Source organism: Molothrus aeneus, chromosome 1, assembly GCF_037042795.1.
Source record: "Molothrus aeneus isolate 106 chromosome 1, BPBGC_Maene_1.0, whole genome shotgun sequence".
Classification (NCBI taxonomy): Eukaryota; Metazoa; Chordata; class Aves; order Passeriformes; family Icteridae; genus Molothrus; species Molothrus aeneus.
Window position 1 is genome coordinate 106,862,101 of NC_089646.1, and position 22,714 is coordinate 106,884,814.

Here is a 22,714-nt window from a genome sequence, read left to right on the forward strand (position 1 = left end):
ATCTGTATTATGGCATCATCTGCTTCCCATGATCTCTCAGCAATTTTCATTTTAAGAATATCCTGCTCCTGCATTTTGGTGACAGCGTCAGCCTCTCATGTGTTCTCCCTCTGGCAGAGCACAGTTGTAGTTTTTGTCTTTCAGTGTAGGCTTTACAGCTCTCAGAGAGAATTTTCTATGGAGCTTGAAAACCAACCATTGGTGGTATCACACCCTAGGATAGTTGGTCACCTCAGTGATGCAGCTCCACTCCAGACCTGCAACAATGCTGCAAATATCTGAAAAGAGGCGACTTCCTATCTGACAGCACTGTAATCAGCACCAAAGTCAGTAACTAACACAAGCTGTATGTTTATGGTTCACAAGGCATCACATTGTTAATGAGCAGATAAAACAAGAAGAAAGGGCTGTTTTTTGTTTACAATACTCCCCTCATAAGCAACAGATGTCCTGATAGACTAGACTGCATTGGCTTTGTTGGTTGAGAACCTCCCGCTGGCCCTGGATGAGAACCAAGCATCCATACTGATTTTGTTACAATTGTCAGCTACTTTTGTTACTACAAAGCATGAACTGTTGCTGACTCATCTGTGGTCCCATGGGCACAGAGGAAATAATGTATGGAGTCATGCAGTGACTCCATGTATTGTTCTTCCCCTGAGATGACTACTGCTTGTACACCCAAGAGCTCTTTCTTGTGGGGTGCCACAAAGTTTCCTGACTTTACCCTTCCTGGTGACTGTGTGGATGAAGAAATGGCTGGCAGACTCACATTCTTCTGTTTTCTGTTGATGGCACTGAATGATTTATGTGTGTTTTGCCAGAACCAAGACTTAGATGAAGATGAACCATCCAACACCCAGACCAGTGTACTGGCAGTGAATCATGGTTAGTTACCAGAGGCACAGAAAGACCAGACACAGACACTTTCAAGAGGGGCAAACATGCCTGAATTCTATGGTGGTGTGCTGTGGTCCTCTTGGGTTTCTGTGTTTTGCGCCATCTAGATAAAACCAATGGCCAAACAACCATTTGTATGATGTCAGAGGCTCTCATGGTTGGATTTATGGAGTGAAACATAGACTAACATTATATTCTCAGACAGAATTTCATCTTTAGAGCACTTCAAAACTTTGGCTGATAAAAGATGCAGAAATGCCATCACTGCACATGGTTTTACATAAGAACATTATTGTTCTGTTTTGTCAACCACTTTGACCCTCAGATTCCTTTCAGCCATCCTTTACAATACTGTTCTCATCCACTAATCTTACTTAATGTGGAACCTATACATGACAGAGGACAGGTCTCCTGAGGTGGAACACTCCTCTGGTTATCTCATGAAAAGGTGGCAGGTGTCCTGTATAAAATCTCCAACTTCATGGATTCAGTTTGCCTTAACTTTATTACAGTTTAGATCTGTCGGATTTGATGCTACAGGGCCAGTTTGGTGTGGGCTGTGTTTTGGCTGTAGTGTGCTGGAGGAGAAAAGAAAAAGGGGAAGAAAGCTATAGTTGAGGTAGGGAATAATTGCAGAGAATTTAAATAGTATTTGCATACTGATCCTAATTACTGCTCCCGTTTTTATGGACCGTGGTAAACAGGGTTTTATAAATTGAAAAAAACAAGCTCATGTATTTATTTGTTCTCACACAGGGCTTTCTGTCATGACAGTTTATAAACGCCTACCTTGATGTGCCATCAAGGCTTCCTCCCTTAAAACATTTTTCTCAGCCTCTTTGGTCATGGAAGCTGCGGGTGTCATACTCAGACTGTGACTTTGAGGGGAGGGCGTGCTCTCCTCAGACATTCAAAATCAAGCATTCATTATAGCATATGCCATCGAGAATGACTTGTTTTTATATTCTGCTCAGTGAACCAAGATTATCTACTTCACTGAGAAGAACGATGTAGGAGCCCATCTCCTTTGTTTGTTCTGCTTTCAGACAGACAAAAGGCAAGTTTGATGAATGACACATGGATGCCTCAAGAAGTTGTTAACTAGAACCATTCTATGATTTCCCACTCCAGAGCTTCACCCTGTCCCTTGTAACATGGCCATCCCCCATACCTCCAAAGAGAAACTGCCTTACATCTTATCCAAAAATGCTTTCCCCCCTTAAAAACAGTCGCAAGGATAATTTTCTTGTCAGTGCAGGTTACAGCTTGTTGGTCCAGATCACATTTGCAGTGGGAATTAATGTAATGCTCCCTTTTCATTTCTCCTGGCTGGCAATCACTTCATTTCTGAAGTGGAGTGCTGTGTGAGTCTGCTCTATAAAGCCCTGTCTCATGAGCACTGTAGATGTCCTCGAGGCATGAGTCTAATAGTAGTCCAGGTAACTGTGAGCACCACCTGAGTGAGGCACAGGGTAATAAAGATGACAGCAGTGCCTATGCTTCTCTTGGCTGTTCTCTTTTGTTTTCATTTTCTATATTTAAAAAATATCATGCTTCAGCTTAAAAAGAATGATAAATAAACCAATGACTCGAATTTCTTGAGGAATTTTTTGAACTGTAATTTTAACAAGACCTCAAGAAATGACCTGGTAGTATTCTCATGTTACTACCACTCAGCAGATGAACTAGCTGTCTACAGCAGGGTCCTTTCCATCACATGAACACTTGCAGTTTGGGTTGGTGATACTAATAGCACACCCTTGAACTGTGTCTCCATTCTTCAACATGACACTAAAAGTGGACTGTGAGGCTCTGGAGCCTTTTGTCAGCTCACAGTGATTGAAAGATCCTCCCTGAGGCTCTTTTCTCCTTAATATCATGCAGAATTTCTGCCTTCTCTTTCAGAAGAAAATTCCTTGTTTAACTTCTCTAGGGTCACTGTATACTAGTGCAAAAAAACAGGTGCAAGACAGGTCTCTCTCTCATGTTAAATTTCTGTATGCTTCAATTCTCCATAGATGATTCACATCATTTCTGGATCAAATTACCTGGTTTTAACTACTGACAGGATCAAATTAACAAGGAAAATGGAATATAAAATGAAACACATTGTAATGAGGGTGTGACACACAGAGGTATTCCTAACAGACAGAAACCTGTTCCTCTGTACAGAAAGGTGCCTGTACACTCCTGTAACTTGCAGCAGGCCAATAGTGAAGAGACACATTTTACAGATGAGCAATGCATTGGAAATAAACTCCACCTCTGCCTTCCATGATAAAGCCTGTGTCACTTGGATTCAGGCATCTGCCAAGTTCAGAGGACACAGGTGTGAAACTACTGTTTTCTACAAAAGTTTGTATTTCAAAGAATCTGACTCTATGAAAGGACTGTCACACCATGGAGGCAACATACAACATCCACAAGCAAATTAAGCAGAAACCAGTACATTTCTGTCCTTTGCAAATGAAATACTGACTTGCCACTGGCACTTTGTGCATTAAAGCAAACCTGAAATACCCAAGCTGCTGGGGATCCTGCCAGCCCCGGAACTGAAGCAGCATCCTGAGAAAGAGTTGTTGTTTACTCAAAAGTGAATACAACTCTCTTTCTTAGAGAGCTAAACTGTGTGCATGGCATTATACCATCCAATACAGATGTAACACAGTTACTGCTCACTGCTGCAAGAGTCTTTGCACAGTAATCCCATTACTCTAGTCTAAGCAATAAGCTTTTCTGCTTAATCACCCTCTTTCCTTTTGATACCCAGACCACAATGCAAAATTTTGGGTAACCTCAGCACTACAGGGGCATGAACATCCATTATTTGCTTGTGCTCAGCCTTCTTATACTTCATTAAGCATGCATACTATGAACTAAGTTTCTGAACAGATCCAAAACTGTTCCGAAATCAATCTGATTATTGCACTAGGCAGAGGGCCCTTTCCTCAGGTATTTCCTCCTTCACTTTCTCTAGTAAACAGCAATAAGTAACAGCAAATAAAAGGCTGAAGAAAGCTGCCAAAGTAATACCTAACTGCAACTTCTAGAGAAAAAAAATTAATCTTTGTGTACGTTGAAGTGACTACATTGAAATCCAAAGTTCTGCTCCCTAGTTTTGGATGCTAGTTCTGCTTTTAGCATCACTTACTGAAAACCACAGAGACATGATCCTGTTTACTGTTTTGTCTGGTCACATTTATTCATGCCAATACTTAAATCTTGTAAGTTTCATAAATTAAACTGGAGTGGTAATGAGGGTGAAAGAGCAGAGGACCATCTTGTTAGCTTTCAGTGCAAGAGACATGGATCTCAGGCACCTCTGCATCCTTTCAGCTATTAAGATATTTATTCAGCAATTAAAGATTTTAGCAATCATGTTATCCACTTCACCTTACTTAACACGATTTACCATCCTTTTAGAGAAGACTTTTTACAAATCTGTAAAATTACTTAAGACTGGAGATCCATTTGCAAGTCATAATCTAGTCGCAATGAATAGCATGTTATGGTCAGTAAACTAAATGTTGGTTAAAATTTTATGCATACCTATTTTCAAATCATTTGAATGTATTTATATGGTATATAGATATGCTGTATATATATGGTATAAGATATGCTGTTTTGCATAGATATGCAAAACAGCCAGATTTAACAGATGTTGCCCTCTAATTTTTAAAGCCTTATTCTTTACTTTGGAGTTGCAGAGATAGGTATTAGAGAACTCAGGTAAGACACACACTTCTGAATTTCTATGAACAATAGGCATTTGTATAAGAGCTTGCTATACCTTTCATGAAGATTCAGAAAATATTTTCTAAAATACAAGTTTTGATGTATAGGATCCAGTAGTTTAAATCAACATGCAAGCAAGTAGCAAAGTAATTTTGGTCCAAACTTTATACCTCCAGATCTTCTCAGTCAAGTTCAACAAAATTAAAATACAGACTCACAAGGACTCAATTTTTATCCCAAATACGATGGTGTAAACTGTTATGGGAAAAGGACAACATGGAAACCATGTTTTACAGTTTCAGTTTTATAGCTATATGGAAATTTCATGTGGGAATGATTGGTTGTATATGCATGCACCATGACTTGCTTCTCTGTAACAGTATTAATTGGCATAACTCATAAGGGAAAGCCTAACTTACATTCTAATTAAATATGGTCTGCATTGTACCAGTAATTTCATCCTGGAGTGCCATATACTTCTGCTTTTCCCTTAAAGCCAAGGGGGGAAAGGGCAAGCAAGTGAGAAATGCCATACCACTGAATAAGGATCTCCAGCACTTTCCTGCACTACAACTGCATGATGCTATTTAGAAACTGACTGAAAAGGCAAGGCAGACTTCCCATTATGCCTTTCTTGTGTGTTACTTTTCCTTTTAAAATAATCTGTGCATCTTAATGCCCTAAATTTGGAATGGAGCATTCCTGAATAATAATTCCTGGTATACCATTTCACTTTATATGCTAAAGTTTCCTTCAATGATGGCCTTAAAGAAGTGGTGAAAAGCATTAGATTGTGGCATGGCCAAAAGAACAAAGCAATGTGGAGAATGTTATTAGTCAGTGAAATTACTTACCTGTGCCTATAAAGTTAAATTCTTGTCTGAACTGCTTTTCAGCCTACAAATAATTTCTTTATACATACATATATACATATACATATATATATATACACATATACATGTATATATATATATATATATACACATATACATGTATATATATATATATATATATATATATATATATATATATATATATATATATATTTCTTCTACTCAGCTTAGAGAAAACTGGTAGCTTTGGGCTCCAAACAAGAGAAGAGACCACTAAGTGTGCATGAAAGGTGTTTTTTAGCGAAATAGAGTGTTTCAGGATTACAACCTCATGTATATCTCACCTAAAGTAATTAAGTTCATTTTTTATTTAATTTTAAAGCATCCTCATAACCTTTCTGAGTCACTGTGAGGATAAATACACCAAAGGCATAAGGCAAAGAAGTACTGTCACATCAGGAGCTAAATCTCAAATAGGCAGCATTTAAGAGAGACACACTCAGTATTTCTTCACCAACCACTGCAAAATAGAAGTTCAGAATTATTTTAAAAATATACCTGTATAAATGCATGCCTTTCTCTGGATGAAAACATTAAGTTACTAGTTACCTACACAAAGCAGAGGATTCTGACATAAGTAAAAATAAGTAAGTAATTACTTATGAAAAGCAACAGGAATTTGTGTAACTCCTCTATCCTCACCTGGTCCCCTCCAGATTCCTCTATGCATTCTCTGAACCTCTTTCATGAAGGCTGGCTTTTCAGGATCAGCAATTTTATATAGCTTGAAGTCTACTCACAGTCTAACAATGAAAGAAATGTGGGGACTTTAAACCTATTTTCTTCATGAGGGAGCAATGGCTTTCATTAATTTTCTTGTCAACAATTAAATAGAAACATTTCCTCACTTTCTTCCTCAAATCTGTATTGAATAACAATGTTGGTTCTTTCATTTATGAATCTACTGAAAGGACAGACAAATAATTATAACACAAAAGTCCTTAAAATGAGAAACAATAGTTTTTGATGAATGGATTTCCACTACTCATAAGTATTTTTTAAAAAAACTTGCATAGCAAATGCACATCATTCCCTTTCTACCAGCACAAGTATCTTCTGTATTCTAAGCAAATATAATGCAGAATGGAAGAAAAAGAAGAAATTTTAAAAATTAATGAGAACTTGTGGGTGAAGACAATAGTTAGAAAGACCCAGCCTTGAATAATGAGGAAATGTGAAGAAGGTTAATATTCTGTGAAATTACTTACCTTTACCTGTAAAGGTAAATTCTAGTCTGAAGTTTACTAGCTTTCAGTCTGGGAATAATTACTTTTTGCTCCCTCAGCTTAGAGAAAACAATGGTAGTTTTGGTAATGCTGTGAAAGTAAGCTTAGTGAATGGGTCTAATTTTAAATATCAGGGAGGAAACAATTCACCAAGTATGCCTTAGATTAGGAATAGGAATTTTGTTCTTCCCTCCCTTCTGCTCCAGCTCACAGAAAACAGTGCAGACTGGGTACAGAAGGATCATGCCAAAGAACAGCAGACAACTCATGAGATGAGTTTTGGAGTTGCAAATTTTAAGGCAAAATAACTTTATTTAGCTATTGGCCTTTGAATGATTAATACACGCACTACATGAACTTCAAATGAACTACATAAATCTGAGCCAGGTCTGTTAAAAAAAAACTAAAATAAAAAAAAGGCAAAGAAACAGAAATAGAGGGAGAAGTATAAGTTCCTACAGGTATTTTGCTCAGACAGGCTTAGCGTTTCTTAAATTATGGTACACCTGATTGTGTCCATGAGGTCTGAAAAATGGGAGTGCTGCAGTCTTTACTTACACAATAATATAACATTACACATGCTATTTTTGAAGCATTTCACCAGTGTGGACTAACTATCCATGCACAAATATAGATACATTTTGGAGATGGACAGCTTCTTAGGGGGAGGAAAAAAAGGATGTCCATGTTTCTTATAGATTAAAAACTACCAAAAATGCTAATTGCAAAGTATATTTTCAGTTGAAACATACAGTGTAATTATGCTGGAATTTTTACATAAAACACCTTTACAGGCAAATGCTACTATACAAAAGAAAACTACAGAGTTCTGTATTGGAGCCATGTCCCTAAAGCTAATATGCAATCTAATTAACATGCAATTACTCTTCTTTCAATGTGATTTAACTGCTCATTGAGAAGCAGTAAGAAAGAAGAGCCTCTTATCTAGCATTTTAAGCAATGTATGAGAATGAAGAAGAAAGAGGATGCTACAATGAACAACTTAGAGCCAGATAGAAGTTGCAATATCTTCTTAAGAAAAAGATGCTTGCTGAAAAATTCTCTTCCATCCAAAGAAAGGACACTTACAGGGGAGCAGAGGAAATGTTAACAACCATTTTTACATTCAAAGTAAATTTTACATTCAAATTTCTTCAGTTCCAGTATCACCAAATGCAACCATAACAAAATTATTTGTTATTACTTTAAGTCAATAACAAAATAATTAAAATTTCTTTGTCCTTTGTTTTTAAAAGATGTTGTTCTCTGCTTTTCCCATTCCCCTTCCTCAAAAGTAGGCATAAGGTTCTGATAAAACTATATACTTCATTAAGAAAATAGCTGGCAAGCCTATAAACTATGCAAATAACATTTGGATTGCAAACCACATTTACTGCACTTGGCTGATGGAAGAATGATTATTCCATGTCTCAATTCACTTGGAGCATATTGACTACTTACATACACAAAACTTCCTGTACACCTAATAGTTACCATAGTTTGGTAAACACATTCCACACATCACAGATAAAGGCTTCAGAGCCAGACTTTTCTTCCACAGAGTATCCTGGATTTATACATCCAAGAATGTTAAGGAAGGAAAGGGTGGAATGCTGCGTGCATCTTATGGCAATTGTACTGGGGTCTGTTAAAACACATGGTTTGCCTTTTAAGCTATGTAATAAGAGGCAGAACCCCAAGCTTCCATGAGTGTGTATTAGAAAGCATATATTATGCCCTCTATCAAAAATTACGTAACTTGACAGCAAAATGTATAAGTAAGCCCATAATTACCTTAAGCGCCTGCCACACAGTCAACCCTCTGGGCTCACAAGTCAAAATATTGTGCTAGAGCTCCCAGAGAGCACATATGAGGAGACAAGGGAGGGCCAGAATACAACTTTAGGGTTGAACACTACTCTGAGCCACTTCCCCCCTGACTCAAAATGTCTGGGACCAAGAGCCCTCGGAAGCAGAATGGTTTCCCTAGCTATGGCTGGGTGAGCAGGGCCAGTCTCCCCCTGTGCATGGTAAAAGAGCTTGTGCTGCCAAAGGGGTGACAAAGAAGAGCCACACCATTCTGAAACTCAGGACTTCCATGAGTACTGCTCACCTGGAAAGCAAAGCATCAGCCAAGTTTTGACTGTGTGTGTGTGGAATAATCCGCCCACTCTCATCTCAAAACTTGTGGCGCTTTTTGTGGACACTGAGATCCTGTGGCAATTTTCACAAGGAGAGGAGGCTTGCCACATTATTCTTGGACTGAGTTTCCTGTCTCCCCTTGCTATGTCTCATGGGTCTTAGCTGCTGTCTTCTGCAAAGCTGGCTACATTTCATGCTATTGTAGGTAAATAGTTGCAAAAATTTTTTGGAACTTGGAGAATTAAAGGCCTTGTGCAATTCTTACAGGTATATAAAACATAAGGTTTCCCCCCTTGCAAAGAACAATTCTGATACAGTGAACATGTATTTATTCACCATAGTCCTATTCACCATTCTCATGGATCTACTGACTGAGATGCAGTTTCAAAACCACGGTATGAAGAAAAAATCTGTGGGAGTCAGCATACAGAGATGTTCTTTGATTTCCTATCCAAGATGATGAATTTTGTAGGAGCTAGAATTCAGCCTTTAATTTGTACTGGGCCTCGTTCCATGCCCATAGAGGAGAGCTGCACAAGTAATTTTTAGGCACTTCAGGCACAGTCCAGTAACTGAAATGCAATGGAAAAGGCTCCATGCCGCTCATGAAGCCAAGTCTGTATCCACAAACTCTCCCTCAACAGTATGTCAGGGCCAGCTATGCCTGCACTGACAAAAAATCATATGCTCTGTGGAATTCCAAAAGCTCTTTTGTCCCATGCTGTAAGGGGCAATTGTTCCTACCACTTGGGAACTTCTGATACATTCAGTGGTAGCCACAATTGTGTATTCCTAAAGAAACATTATACAAAAACTGGAGCATTTACAAAAATACTTAAAAAGTGATCAAATCAAGAATGAACCCGTTGCAATGGATGACTGTGCAAATAACAACATGGGCTGTAGACCTGAGATTGCAGCTATATTCTTGGTTCCTATAAAAAGCATCAAGTCCAGCAGAAGCTGTAGAACAAAACCAAATATTTTGAGTGAATTTCACTCTGCTAGTCTTGCTGAAATACTGAGGTACTCAACAGGAATAGTAGCACTACTCTAGATATTGTAGAGGAAAAAGAGAACAAACTGTAGAAGAGTGGACTGCGAAAGAAGGGAGAACAGACAAGAAGGAGAAGCAGTGGGATATTCCAGCACCACAGAAAATCATTTGTACCCTTCTCAGCCAAAGGGAGAACTGCAGGGATACCTGACCTGCTGATAGTGAAAAAGGCAATAGAAATAAAAGCACAACTCCAGAAACCCTCAGTAAAAGAATTGAAAGTATAGAGATAACAAGGACAGAAAAGTAGTCTCAGTAGCAAGTACACTAAATAACAAGATAAAAATCAACGATAGTGGCAGGCAGAGAGGGTCACAAAAGAGGCAGAATCTAATTTTAATAAGATAAACTGCATTCTTCCATTTCCTCAGCCTTTTCTTTACCAGGGAGCACCTGGTATCATGGCAGACAGGGGAAGCTTTTCTACTTTCAAACTTACCTGCCATGGGAAACTGTTTGCAGATAACTGCGGTTAATACCACAGCCTGTCACTTGTTTGGGAAGTGCTATTTGAAAACAAGTTATTTAAGCACGGACTATTTTAAAATGACAGAGTAATAGAAAGGCAGAGATCAAGGGGGCAGGGAGAAGAATCCTGAGAGAAACAGAATGAGGATCTGAACTCTCTAGTAGAAATCTTGCCCTCTGTGAACATAATGATGACTTTTCCACTGGTTTCAGTGAAGCAAAGATTACAGACAACAACCTACAGACAAAAATTGAAAAACGTTCTCCAGTCAGGCTTGACAGATGCCTGTGCAGAAATTATTATCCCATAATACACAATATTCTAATCATAACATAACAGAAGGAACAAATATTAAACCTGTTTTAAGTATTTCAAAGGCAGTTTAGAAGAATAATTAGAATAATACAGAAACCTGTGGTTATTGACACACTAAAATAGTTCAGGACAAAGAGGTGTTGCTTAGAAACTGAATTTACAGGAAAAATCGAACATGCTCAGTGTTTTGCAAAAATCCAAGTATCATTCCTGGTCATGTACTAAAGTCAGATAACAGCAAAAAGAAACAAACACATACTCATGAAAAATTAATGACATTAATTAATGTGTTAATGGTAAAACTGATGTGTTATGCACTCATGCTGAAGCCTGCATTTGTCAGAGAAAGGTGAGTTAGCAACTGCCAGTTTCATTTCCCTGTGCTTTGCTTTTACAGCTGGTAGAAGCCTTGCAAAGTACTTGAAAAACTTGACCCTTCTCCAGCCTCCCCCGCATGAGTCACTCAACCTTCCTTCAGTCATTAGACTGCACTTCCTGCTGGGATCCAGCAGTAAAACAAATGAGAGACACCAGTTATGGTCACGCTGAGGGAGGTAATAAACCAGTGACAGGTATTTTTATGAAATTTAAACCTAATTCCCATATATTATACATATCGACTAAGTGCCAATCCATGGCACTCTTATGTAGAGCCCTATTTCAAAAGACATCTTGACATGCTCCAGTCCGTTCCCTCTCCTGAAAGAATACTTTCCTCATTTTTACATAAAGGCAAAATAATTTCCTGCATTTTATATGTTTCAGCAATATTACAGACAAAAATATTAAATGGCTTTACTTGTACATGTATAACGACACGATTTTGATAACACTGTCAAGAGTAAATTTGAACCAAAATTTCACACATGATGTTCCAGCCTTTCATGTCATTATCAAATCCATGACAAATACTCCTTGAGAAGTTTGAATATTTCAGAAGTTGATTGCCAGTTCATCTTTTATACTTCGTTTCAATGATAACCTTCAGTTCTACCATGTCTTTCATATGTCTACATTTTTGGGAAACCCCCGTTTCTTCCCCCAGGAAGTAAATCCCAAATGAAGCATCCATTGAGAGAAGTGATCACACCTAGTCAGACAAAATTAATAACAAATTTACCCTTTTCTGTCCATAGATCTTCCTGGTATTTTAGTTTCAAACTTGCCTAAAACTACACTGACTGTGCTAAAAGGGCTCCTCTCCCCATAAACTCCTTGGGTTCATTCCACAGTGTACACGAGAGACTCACTCCTTTAAACTTCAAGGAGTTCCCACTGCAGTGTAGAAGAGAAAAATTTGGAGATTATGGAATAATCATCTCCAAATCGATCAATTTCCCCTGAAGGTAAAAAACTGAAAGAAAGAAAAAAGTTGAACAGTTCCAGCTTGGCTTCTTGAAGGGAAAGTACCCCCAGGGCATGTTGTAGAATGATCCCGATCTCTTGCTCCTGATGCTTATTAAGAGGTCATAGATATCAGTTACACTACAGCATTCCAAAATGATAACCTCAGCTAAGAACTATGACCTCCTAGTACAAGTACAGGGATATAAAATTAGGAATATTAAGGGTCCACACTAAGAAAGAATTTAACTCATCTATAAGTCATTTTGGAAAAACAGTTGGGATAAAAGGTATAGCTGGGGTCTCGTAAAAGACAGAGGAGCTTTAGTAAAAAGGACTTCAGGTTCCAGTGTTTTCCACAGATGCACCACCCTGATTTCTATCTGATCATTACAATGGGTTTCCACAACAGAAAAGGTGTCTTTCTCAAAAAGCACAATATATACCTCAGAACACCCTGGGTAAATTAAAAGGTGCTTCCCTTTGTCTTAAACTAGTAACTTACTGAGAAGCAGAAACAACTTTGCAACCATGTCAAACAGAATATTATGCCAAGACAGAAATGTTTTTAAGGACCTTTGACCTTTCTGCTCCAACAACTCTCTTTTTTCCTAAAAAGTGGTTTTTTAGACCCTCCAGATGATGCTTAAAAGGATAAACAAAGCCCATATGGGTAGTGTGTTAGTGAACTACCACATTGCCTGGAAGCCTTAACACTCTACAGCTGATTGTATAAACATGAATTAAGGTTTTTCTGCAACTGTATTAAGCAAAGTGTTAAAGAGCTGTGGGGCATTTTGTTACATTTGGTTTTCAAGCTATGAATTTAACTACTGAACATATAAGTAATGATAATCTGTTGTACCTCCCATTCCGTTCATTTCAAAATGGTAATTAAAGTAAACACCAGTAATAAAAACAGCAAGTATTTCAAGAAAATTATTTTAGAAGGTGCAGGAAATTCACCACTTAAAAACACTAATTTGTCATGGCAACAAGAGCCATTTTGTAATACACTGACAATATACTATAAATATTCCAGTAAAATAGAAGCATAAAATAAACAACAGGTATTTACTCCAAGGTAGTTGATTCTCTGAAACGCTGTATTCAGTATGGACTGTAGGTGTATATACATACATACAGGCAAGACAATCACTATTTCATTTTTAATAGTGTGTCTATTAGAATCATACACATTAATTCCCATTGTACTGGGTAAAGGTCAGGGTAGCTATGACCCTGTATCAGCAGCAGCTTTACAATTCAAAGTCTGTATTGCTGAGGACTGTGAAAAATAAGACAAGCTTGGCCACAGGATCCATATTGATTACAACAGTAATTGGAAGGAACATAGTTATCATAGGGTAAGTAATGACTATTTTTTCTTCTTCACATATGTGCCAGTGTTGATGATTCCCCTGTCCCCTCTGGTCCTTTCCCTGCAGGCAACCATCTTCCTTGGACAACGAGAATTAGGAATTTCAGCTGCATAGATCAAATAGTGATTATAGTGCTGCTTTCCCAAAATTGGAACGAGCACTGATGGTTGCGTCCTGCACAGAATGCCTGATAAAGGTCAGTGGATTACCTCATGTCATCACCTGGCAGATCTCAGAAATTGGACCCTCTTCTCAAGCAGGCAGGAGATGTCACTTGAGCACTCAGAGAACAAGGTTACTTTTCAATGGGAAAGTCACAGTAGCCAAACAGTAATGCAGAGAGATACCCTGTACTGCCCATTTGGAAATGCTGTGAGGAAACGGCTTGACCTTTAGAACACCCAGCAGTGGCTATAAATAAATGGAACAACAGACTGTCACTGTAATAAAGCAAAGTTCTGGATCCAGCCAGGGCTGATTTTCAACAAAGTGCCAGGGAGGCATTTGAACTAACTCTGAAAAAGCCAGGGAGCTGGCCAAGTCAGTGCTTCGAAACAGGGGCAGTGATGTAGGGCTAGCTTGGAAACCACAAAATATCAAAGCTAGAAGAGGTGCAATTTATGACATTATCAGGGGTCCTCCCAGAACCTACTGATATTGCACTCACCCACAACAGAATGTCAGGTGCTCCCAGCTGATGCTTTCATAGTTGTATGTCAAAAAATCACCACATAGATATGTCCTCTGCTATAGCCTAGGACTATAATTGTAAGTCATACTGCTAAGCATGGCTTGGGAAGAAGACACTAAACCAAGTATATTGTTTATCTAAAATGTTGTTTTTCTCAGAGGGGAGACCTTACTGCTCTCTATAACCACCTGAAAGGAGGCTGTAGCCAGGTGGGGGTTGGCCTCTTCTCCCAGGCAACAAGCGATAGGACCAGAGGAAATGGCCTGAAGCTGTGCCAGGGGAAAGTGCAGGTTGGACCCCAGGACGAACTTTTTCACTGAAAGGGTGGTTAAACATTGGAATGGGCTGCCTAGGGAAGTGATGGAGTCACTATCCCTGGAAGCATTCAAGAAATAACTGGACATGGCAATGAGTGCTATGGTTTAGTTGACAGGGTGGTCTCAATGATCTTGGAGGTAATTTTCAACCTTAATGATTCTGTGATCCTAAACCAGACTCTGGGTGACAGATACATGGTCATACTTTTAGCCAGCAAACCAGTGTACTGTTGTCCTCAAGATTCACTTTTTTCTTCAATGAAACAGTTTTACTTGGGAACTTCTGAGCAAAAGTAGTCAAAACCTTGGTTCAAGTGTTTGATGGCCAAGTCCCAGGATGGCTGGATTCATGTTCCAGACAAGAATGTATGCCTTGGGTGTTAGAGCAATTTGGACCAACTCTGCTGCCTACTCCATTTGTCCAGTAAGGTATGGACGGCTGCAAGACGAGCCTTGAGAGCCCAATACAAGATCCCAGATTGTTTAAATGTGAAAGACAGCAGAGAGACAGTTCTACCAAGAACTAGACCTGGTAAGCCCTGCACTGGGGCTACCTACACCAAATCCCTTTGCCAATGAGAGACCTACAGCCTCCAGCTGAGCAGTTTCTGGGGCAGAGCAGGAGTCCTGGGCCATCAAGGGGGTGTCTCTGTCCATGGTACTCAGTGAGGCAACGGTGCCCTCACTGGGACAGGGACATGGGATCAGTTCCGGTACCTTGACATCATGTTGGGAATTCAGGTTCCCATGGTGCAAAGTCCTTGGTGGACACGTGGAGCAGATAAGCCAACCAAAACTCTTTCTACTCTGTGCTAAGAAAATCGTCAGCCTTTTAAGTGGTAGAAAATCAGGCTAGAATAAGAGGAAAATAGGTAGAAAAACTGAGGAAAAATATCAATGAAAGATATACAGGAAGCACACAAACTCTTGGAAGACACTGCTAGCTTATTCTCCCACCTGCAAACACAAGAGTTCAGGCACTTACAATTAATACTCATGAACAGGTTTGCTATAGGGGTCCCCCAAGTCAAAAATAACAGTTCCATGATACAGACCATCAGCTGCTTTCTATTACAGGGGGTCACTGACAGACAACTCAGGAAGTGCTACAGGCTGCTTTTAAAACACCCAGGAGATGAAGATCTACTGGTTTCATGACTGATTAACAATCTCGAGAGCAGAGATTAATGGTTTCCAAGCAAAAGGGAAGAGGTTTATGCCTCCTTGCCCATGTTGGCTGTTCATCATGGATCCTCAAGATAAGCACAGGGATTTTGAAAAACAGTCAGAAGGCTGTGCTCTCTACTTTCACAGCTTCCAGCTGCAGCATATACAAGTTCCCTCCATATCTAAGAATCATTTTTACAGAATTTTGATACAAAAATCTAGGAATTTCATCTATCAAAAATCTTCATCTATCCTCTGAGCATGAAGTTTTGCATATGAACTTCTGTATGGCAGACTCTGTATAGCCTTGGCCATTCAGCATTGCATATAAATCTTCCATCCACGTCCAGTGAGAGGCTTTACATTGCTCTTGGAATTAAAATTTTAAATCTTTGGAGGCAGAGGCTGTAATTACCACCCTATTCCCCTTTTCCTCCAAATATCAAGGATTTGGAGTTGCAGATACAGGTCCTGGACCAAAATATAATGAAAGGATATGAGGCTACAAATTGCAAGCTACCATGTGTGTTGGCTGGGACAAGGAACTGGAGGTGAGTATCTGCTTTCCACTATCTGTCAAACAGAATATCATGTTGTGGAAAAGAAGTCAGAAGTTTGTGGTTCGAATCAAATGGAAAAGTAGAAGTTTGTCTCTGTAATACAGCAACTGGGAAGCCCTCTAAGGAAAGAGAGGCCTGAGCTCAAGTCCCCAGCCCAAACACTGTTTGTCTTTTATTCAATAACTGTTTAATGTAAAATCCATATGCAGTCCTTGGTGCAGGAATTCTCTAGAGAAAAAGAGTGACTCTCTCAAGTGAAGTAACTGTACTTGGCAAACAGTGCCTGGCAGTGTGCCACCAACTGCAATGAAGCAGATGAATATGCTTTTGGTGCATCATATATTTAACTTCTTAGGGTCCTTGTCCTCAGAAACACTTTGATCAAGCTCTGATTTTTCTCTGTGATGCTGAAATGACCAAGGAGCCTTGCCATATATCTTTTCTCCACAAATGTAGAGGAAACTGAAAAAATAATGACAAGAAATATAATATATTTGGCCAGAATTCTTTTGCTAGCAGGAAGAACTGTTCTAGCCAGGATATCAAAGCATGGTAACACCAAGTGTTCACAAGATTTATCTTGTAGTCTCACTGTGCACAGCATACATCCTTTGGGACAAAATCCCCTGGAAAGTTTTCAAGTGTTCTAGTAAAGGAGATGATCCTGGTGTTACCAACTCATTTAGAAAAATGAAAGATTCCTGAGCACTAGGAAGAAAAGAAAAAGAAAAACAAAAAGTGAAAAGAGAAGAGAAGAGAAGAGAAGAGAAGAGAAGAGAAGAGAAGAGAAGAGAAGAGAAGAGAAGAGAAGAGAAAGAAAAGAAAAGAAAAGAAAAGAAAAGAAAAGAAAAGAAAAGAAAAGAAAAGAAAAGAAAAGAAAAGAAAAGAAAAGAAAAGAAAAGAAAAGAAAAGAAAAAGAAAAGAAAAGAGGCAAGAAAGAGAAGGAAACCATTACAGTGGAATCTCCACTGCCTCCTGTTTGCTAAGTCCCTGATCACTCACAGTGCATGCTGTCTGTGAAGCTGTTAGGTAGCACAAGCTCTCATATGTAGACATGAAAGTAGGTTTCTCAGGATGATGATGAAAATTAATTTTGGTCATAATTAGAAAAACAGAAATACTGATTTATCTAAGAATTCCCACCCTTGGGATACTCCAGTGCTGATGGAGACCAGCACTCAGAACAATTGGCCCCTAATACTGTTCTGGAATTCTTTTCAGATGGCATCAGAGAGGAACCTCTGAGCAAGGCAGGACTGCATCTCTTCTTTGGCAGAGGACACACAGCTATGACCAATAACCTTTTCAATATCAGAAACAGCTTAGGTGATAACAGGAACAGGCTATCAGCTCTACCTGACACACTTACTCAACCTGTCAGAGCTCTAGAACTAAGCTAAGACCAAAGCATAAAATGGAGTCTACCTAACCACCTAAAAGTAAAATAAATATCCCCAGTGGAGATATACCTCATGTATTTTCCCTCAGAACACCCTTAGCCTTGAAGCTATGACTGCATATGATTCAGTAGCCTGCTTTCAGGCAAGTTTTATGGCCTGTGATGCCAACAGGGACAGTAGGAAAGTCCTGTGACATGCACTGTGTCTACTCATGTTCAGGCATGTGTGCCAGCATGTCCACTGCTGCTGAGTTATTCAGCAACTAGATTGTTCGCTGCATGTTTATGCTCCTTGTTCTAGTATTACTCTGGTTATGGCTGAGATTTCTGATGCCAAAGTGACATACAGGATCTAGAAGGGTACCAAGCTTGAGCTGGATACCTCTGCACACAGAGCCAGCCAGTGGAGAGGCAGTTCTCACATGGACATGGGAGACTGCATAAAGCAGGATCCCTGAGGACTGAAAGGGAAAATAAACAGCACAAAACACTGTGCAGGGAAAAGGGATTATAAATCAAGCTGGAGACAATAAGAGAAAGTGTATGACACATTGTGTCCTACCAACAGCATATATGGCAGCAATGCAAAAGGTTAAGTGTCCTTTTCTGATGGCAGAAGAGGAGAGAAGGTGCAGTTGAGGGTTTCTCAGTACTGCACCATATTTGATCCTGCATTCAAATTCCCCCAGTGAGATCCAAACTGACATATTCTAGAAAGGTATCAGGATCATAGCCATGCTAATTGGACCCTTTGCTTATAAACATAGAGGATGACAATGTGCAAGTGGCTTGAGTTATTAAATTAAATGCTGCAGGAAGAATACAGTGTGAAAAACATTAACATCAGAGAGAAACACTATTAAATCCATATTTTTATTGCCAATCTTTTGTAATGACTAAATGAATATAGTTCAGCATCTTATCTATCCTTGGTTACAAATATCGCAAAGAATTTTTTGGAACTTTTCCCCCCATTTATCCATTATCTGTATTCCATAAACATCACAGGAATTGTCAGCAATTAACATAAATAAATCATCACCTTTTCAGAGAAAGCTTCAGTACAAGAATTTCAGATAGTAGCAAAAAATATTACTAAATAGCTCATGAAGAGCCTGTTCCATCCCCCAGTGAAGTCAATGGGAATCTTTTCACTGACTTCAATGGACACTGGATCAGACCCAAATTGAAAAGATCAATAGCGCACACATTAGGATAAAAGAGCAGCTATGCCCTCCTCCAGAAAAAAGGACATGAGTTCAATTCAAACAACAGATTACAGAAAGGAACCAGTTGGGGAGGACTTTTTTCTCCTCCTTTGAAAAAATCTGCAAGAGCATAGCAATTCAAGATCCTGAGAGCTGAATCTCGCAGAGTTGTAAGTAACTCTCATCTTCCACTGTCCTCTGAATAGGTGGGGGTGACTGACACTTTGAGAGATTGGGAGCACTGTTTAATAAACCAGCTCCCTTCTCCTCATTCCAGTCTTTGGCTGAGAGTACAGAATGAAGATTCAATAAAGCAATTTTACTCCTTCCACTGAACTGTCAAAACTTCAGGGAAACACATGTGATATTTTCAAATGCAAAAACTAGAAGCTGGAGTATCAATTTGAGAAGCTTAAGTGACAGGTCCAATTCTCAAGCATGTTACAAGGTTGGTAGAACTAGGGGCAGTCAAGACACTGTGACACACAAATGTCATGTTTCATATTCAGAGTTTTACTAGAGGGTTGCCTTAAGCCGTTGTGTTTTCATCCTGTTTGTTCCATCAACATAACTGTTGATTTTACCCAATATAATTGAATGGAAAAAGACCATACCACTGGACCAACATGCACAGTTTGTAAATTCTCACAGTGCCGCTCCCTATGCATCTCACAGAGCATCTCAGTGAAGCTCAGGAAAATCCAGACAAGCTGCAGCAGCTGGCTCAGCCATCTGAAGAAAAGGGTTTGGAGGGCTTCACAACTTATTTACATCATGGACATCTTAGGTAACTCTTCCCTGCCTGAGACTCAGACTGGAAAAAAATCTCATCAAGATAGAAGACACATTCTGCCCTCCTCCAGAGAGGACACAGTTGATAGAAACAGCAGAATACAATTGAAAAAAGGAAATTTTTTAAACCTTTTCCCTTTTATTAACAACTTAGTGACAGACATGTTTGCAGTCTTATTAGTTAACACCTTAGAGTGTCTCCTAATTTCAGTGGGACTCCTGCAAAAGGAGACAACCAGAACAACTATGTAAGACCCTGTGGCATCAGAGGACTGCGATGAGAAAGAGAGGAGCAACCAGCCCTTCTTGATAACACTTTCTTTAAAAAACCTTTGAGCATGGCACCCAAAGGTGCTTGTGGAAGAGAAAGACAAAAGTCCAGGGAGTTTGATTAAAATGCTAAAATCAAACCTTATTTTTGTCAAATATATATTGTGTTTCAGAAAAGAAAGGCTTCTTTCTGTCAAATGTTTGTCACAGATTAGCTAAAATAATCTCATCCAATGAGGTTTTTTTGAATGGTGTGTCCTTAGTGTGAGGTCACATATGCACCCTAGGACCCTGCATTGAAAAAATAGTATTTTTTTGCTTAACAAAAAATCCTCAACTCCAGGCACATCATTCAGGCCCCTTTTTCAACTCTAAGGGTGTATTTAGGTCATTTATATTTAGAAACAGAGGACAGTTGGCTTTTTGTCAACTTTGTACTCCAGAAGGGTGTGTAGTTTCAGTTTTTGTTCACTTCATTAGCTTTCAAACAGCCTGGTCTCTACCCATTCACTATCACAAGTTTCCTTGAAAGAGAGGCAAAGATATTTTTAGGAACTTAAACAATTTCCTTCAAGATTAATTTTTATTTCCCCATCCTCTGCTATCGTATGTGCATTCCTACCTTCACACATGCACCTCAACATCTTTATTTTCACTCTCATTTAGCAACACAGCTCTCAGCAAGAACTGCTAGTTCAGGAGCAGTGGTCCAGGATTCTTCCTATTTACTGCTCCCCTCACCTGCTTTTCTTCAGTTTCTTAACCCAACTGTTCAAGCATTGTTTAGTGCCTTCTGCTTGCAGCTTTAAAGCAGAGAAAACACTTGGTAGAAGGGGGCAGCAACTAACTAACCAGAAAGGAGAGACAGCTGTATCAGAACAAGGTAAAAAACCCACAGGGATGAATAAATGGGATCTGAGACAGTGAAGGGGAGAGTCAGGGGACTCAGGCAGAGTGAGTGCTTTCTGGGAGAGGAAAGGAAGAGACAAGTTAAGCCACTAATTTTTCAACACAGAAAGAGAAAAAGAAGAAAGTATGAAGAAAAGGAGAGAAAAATGTTTAAGTTATTTCAAGTCAAGAGAGAATATCCGTACTGCCAGAAATCATGAGCACTGTAGAAAAATACATTCTGGAAGTTTGTAGGAGTGATTAGAAAATGATTGAATTGATTGTATCTCAAGTCAGAAATACATTTTACAGGCAAGAAAAGGCAAAGCAGTATATTAATAAAAGTAAATACTTTTTGCTGCAGCAGATTTTCATCTTCCACAATTTGAAGTGAGGATTAAAATCATTTGACAGATCCACATTACTTCCTCAACCTTTTTCTGCTCCTGCCCACTTATTCCTCTTCTGCCCGTCATCTTTTCATCCTCAAGAGTGGTACTGCTATCTGACTTTTATGTCTCATTCTGACAGGGCTTAGCCTATGGACCTATTGGAAGCAAAACTCAAGAAAGCTCTCCAAACATGAGCACACACAGACACTTTCTAAAAGCATTCCCAAATGGAAAGGAAATTTTCTTACTTACAAAGTCATAATAAAGAAAGGTTTTTAACAAAACTCCACTACACAATAAGTACATTTTACGCTGTACAGGTTAAAAATAAATCACTAATTAAAAATGTAAGTGTGCCTTTCTCTTGATACTGAGCCTGTTTGGACTTACATAACAAAAATCTACTATATTTAAATTTAACAGATTTCACATGGCTTTCTCAGTAAGGGGGCTCTCTACAACAATTTCAAAGAGAAATCTAGGTGGTAGATAGGTCCATTCACCCTGCTCTACTTAATTCAGGAGTATCTGATCAGCACTCAGTTCTGCTCCTTCACTGAAGCCGAGATCTTATTTTCCCCTCTAACAATTTGCTTAATTCCTCTCAACTTTCAGTTACTGATTACTGTACAGTCATTTGTAGTTAACAGATTAGAGTAACTCAACATCCAGCTCAGATCTGCAACAGGCCATTGTGCAAATTCATTCATTATGTGACATTATGCCACTTAAGCCCCACTTACAAATGCCCTCTGAATTTACAAGTGACCTAGCAAAATACACGTAGAAGCAAAGCATGGAAAGCTGTACTATATGAATCTAGAAAACAAACACAGCAGTCATATATCCTTTGATATTAAGGAAATTTATAATGCTCCATTTACAGCATAATCCTATCCCAAAATCAGTTTATAAAGGTCTCAACCAAGCATTCAAGTGCAGGAATAAAATAACTGAAAAAAAGAGAGGTATCAGAGCAGAGGATGGGAATCAGAAATAGAGCAGTGCCACAAAGTGATAAGTATTGTTTACCTGTCAGTTGACATTGATTAATCTTGTGTTCTGTGATATCGCTCAGTGACTCAAACACCTGGAGGCAGCTGTCACAGCTGTGCACAGCTTCTTCTTCTAACTCCTCCCCTTCATCCGGCCTTTTCTTACAGTCTAGCACATCTCCATCTTCTGCCTTGTCTTCTAGTTTACAGTTAGGGTCTGAAAAAAAATCAAGACTGTGATGTCAGGCGTGTAAGAAGAGAACACTCAAGAAAAAAAAAAATCAAAATAGGTTGTTGTGCTAATGATGAGAAGAAAGCTATTTGGCATGAGCCTGCAGCACACTGTAGAATTTATTGCTAAATAAGCAACAGAGGCTTTTTTCCTTTCTTTTTTTTTAATCTCAATGAAAAGCAAATTTCCCTTCTACTCCCACAAATGCAGCTCCGTTTCTCACTCAGGCTATTCTTCCATGCTTCAGTGTTAGAATAGTCAATTTTATCACAGCTATTGAAGCTGTTTTGATCATCATAAGAAAGGATAAACCACCTATGCAATTAGGTTTTCAATGAAA

At 39.0% G+C, this 22,714-nt stretch overlaps 1 protein-coding gene across 4 annotated transcripts in view; it reads right to left on the reverse strand.

The window, feature by feature from the left end:
* The window catches only part of ZNF521 (zinc finger protein 521), a 230,408-nt gene that overhangs the window by 183,839 nt on the left and 23,855 nt on the right, over window positions 1–22,714 (reverse strand). For all 4 annotated transcript variants that reach the window (XM_066562529.1, XM_066562558.1, XM_066562549.1 and 1 more), the window contains one exon: window positions 22,180–22,359. In XM_066562529.1, coding sequence (XP_066418626.1) covers window positions 22,180–22,359 — 180 coding nt within the window. The remainder of the gene's footprint in view (window positions 1–22,179; window positions 22,360–22,714) is intronic.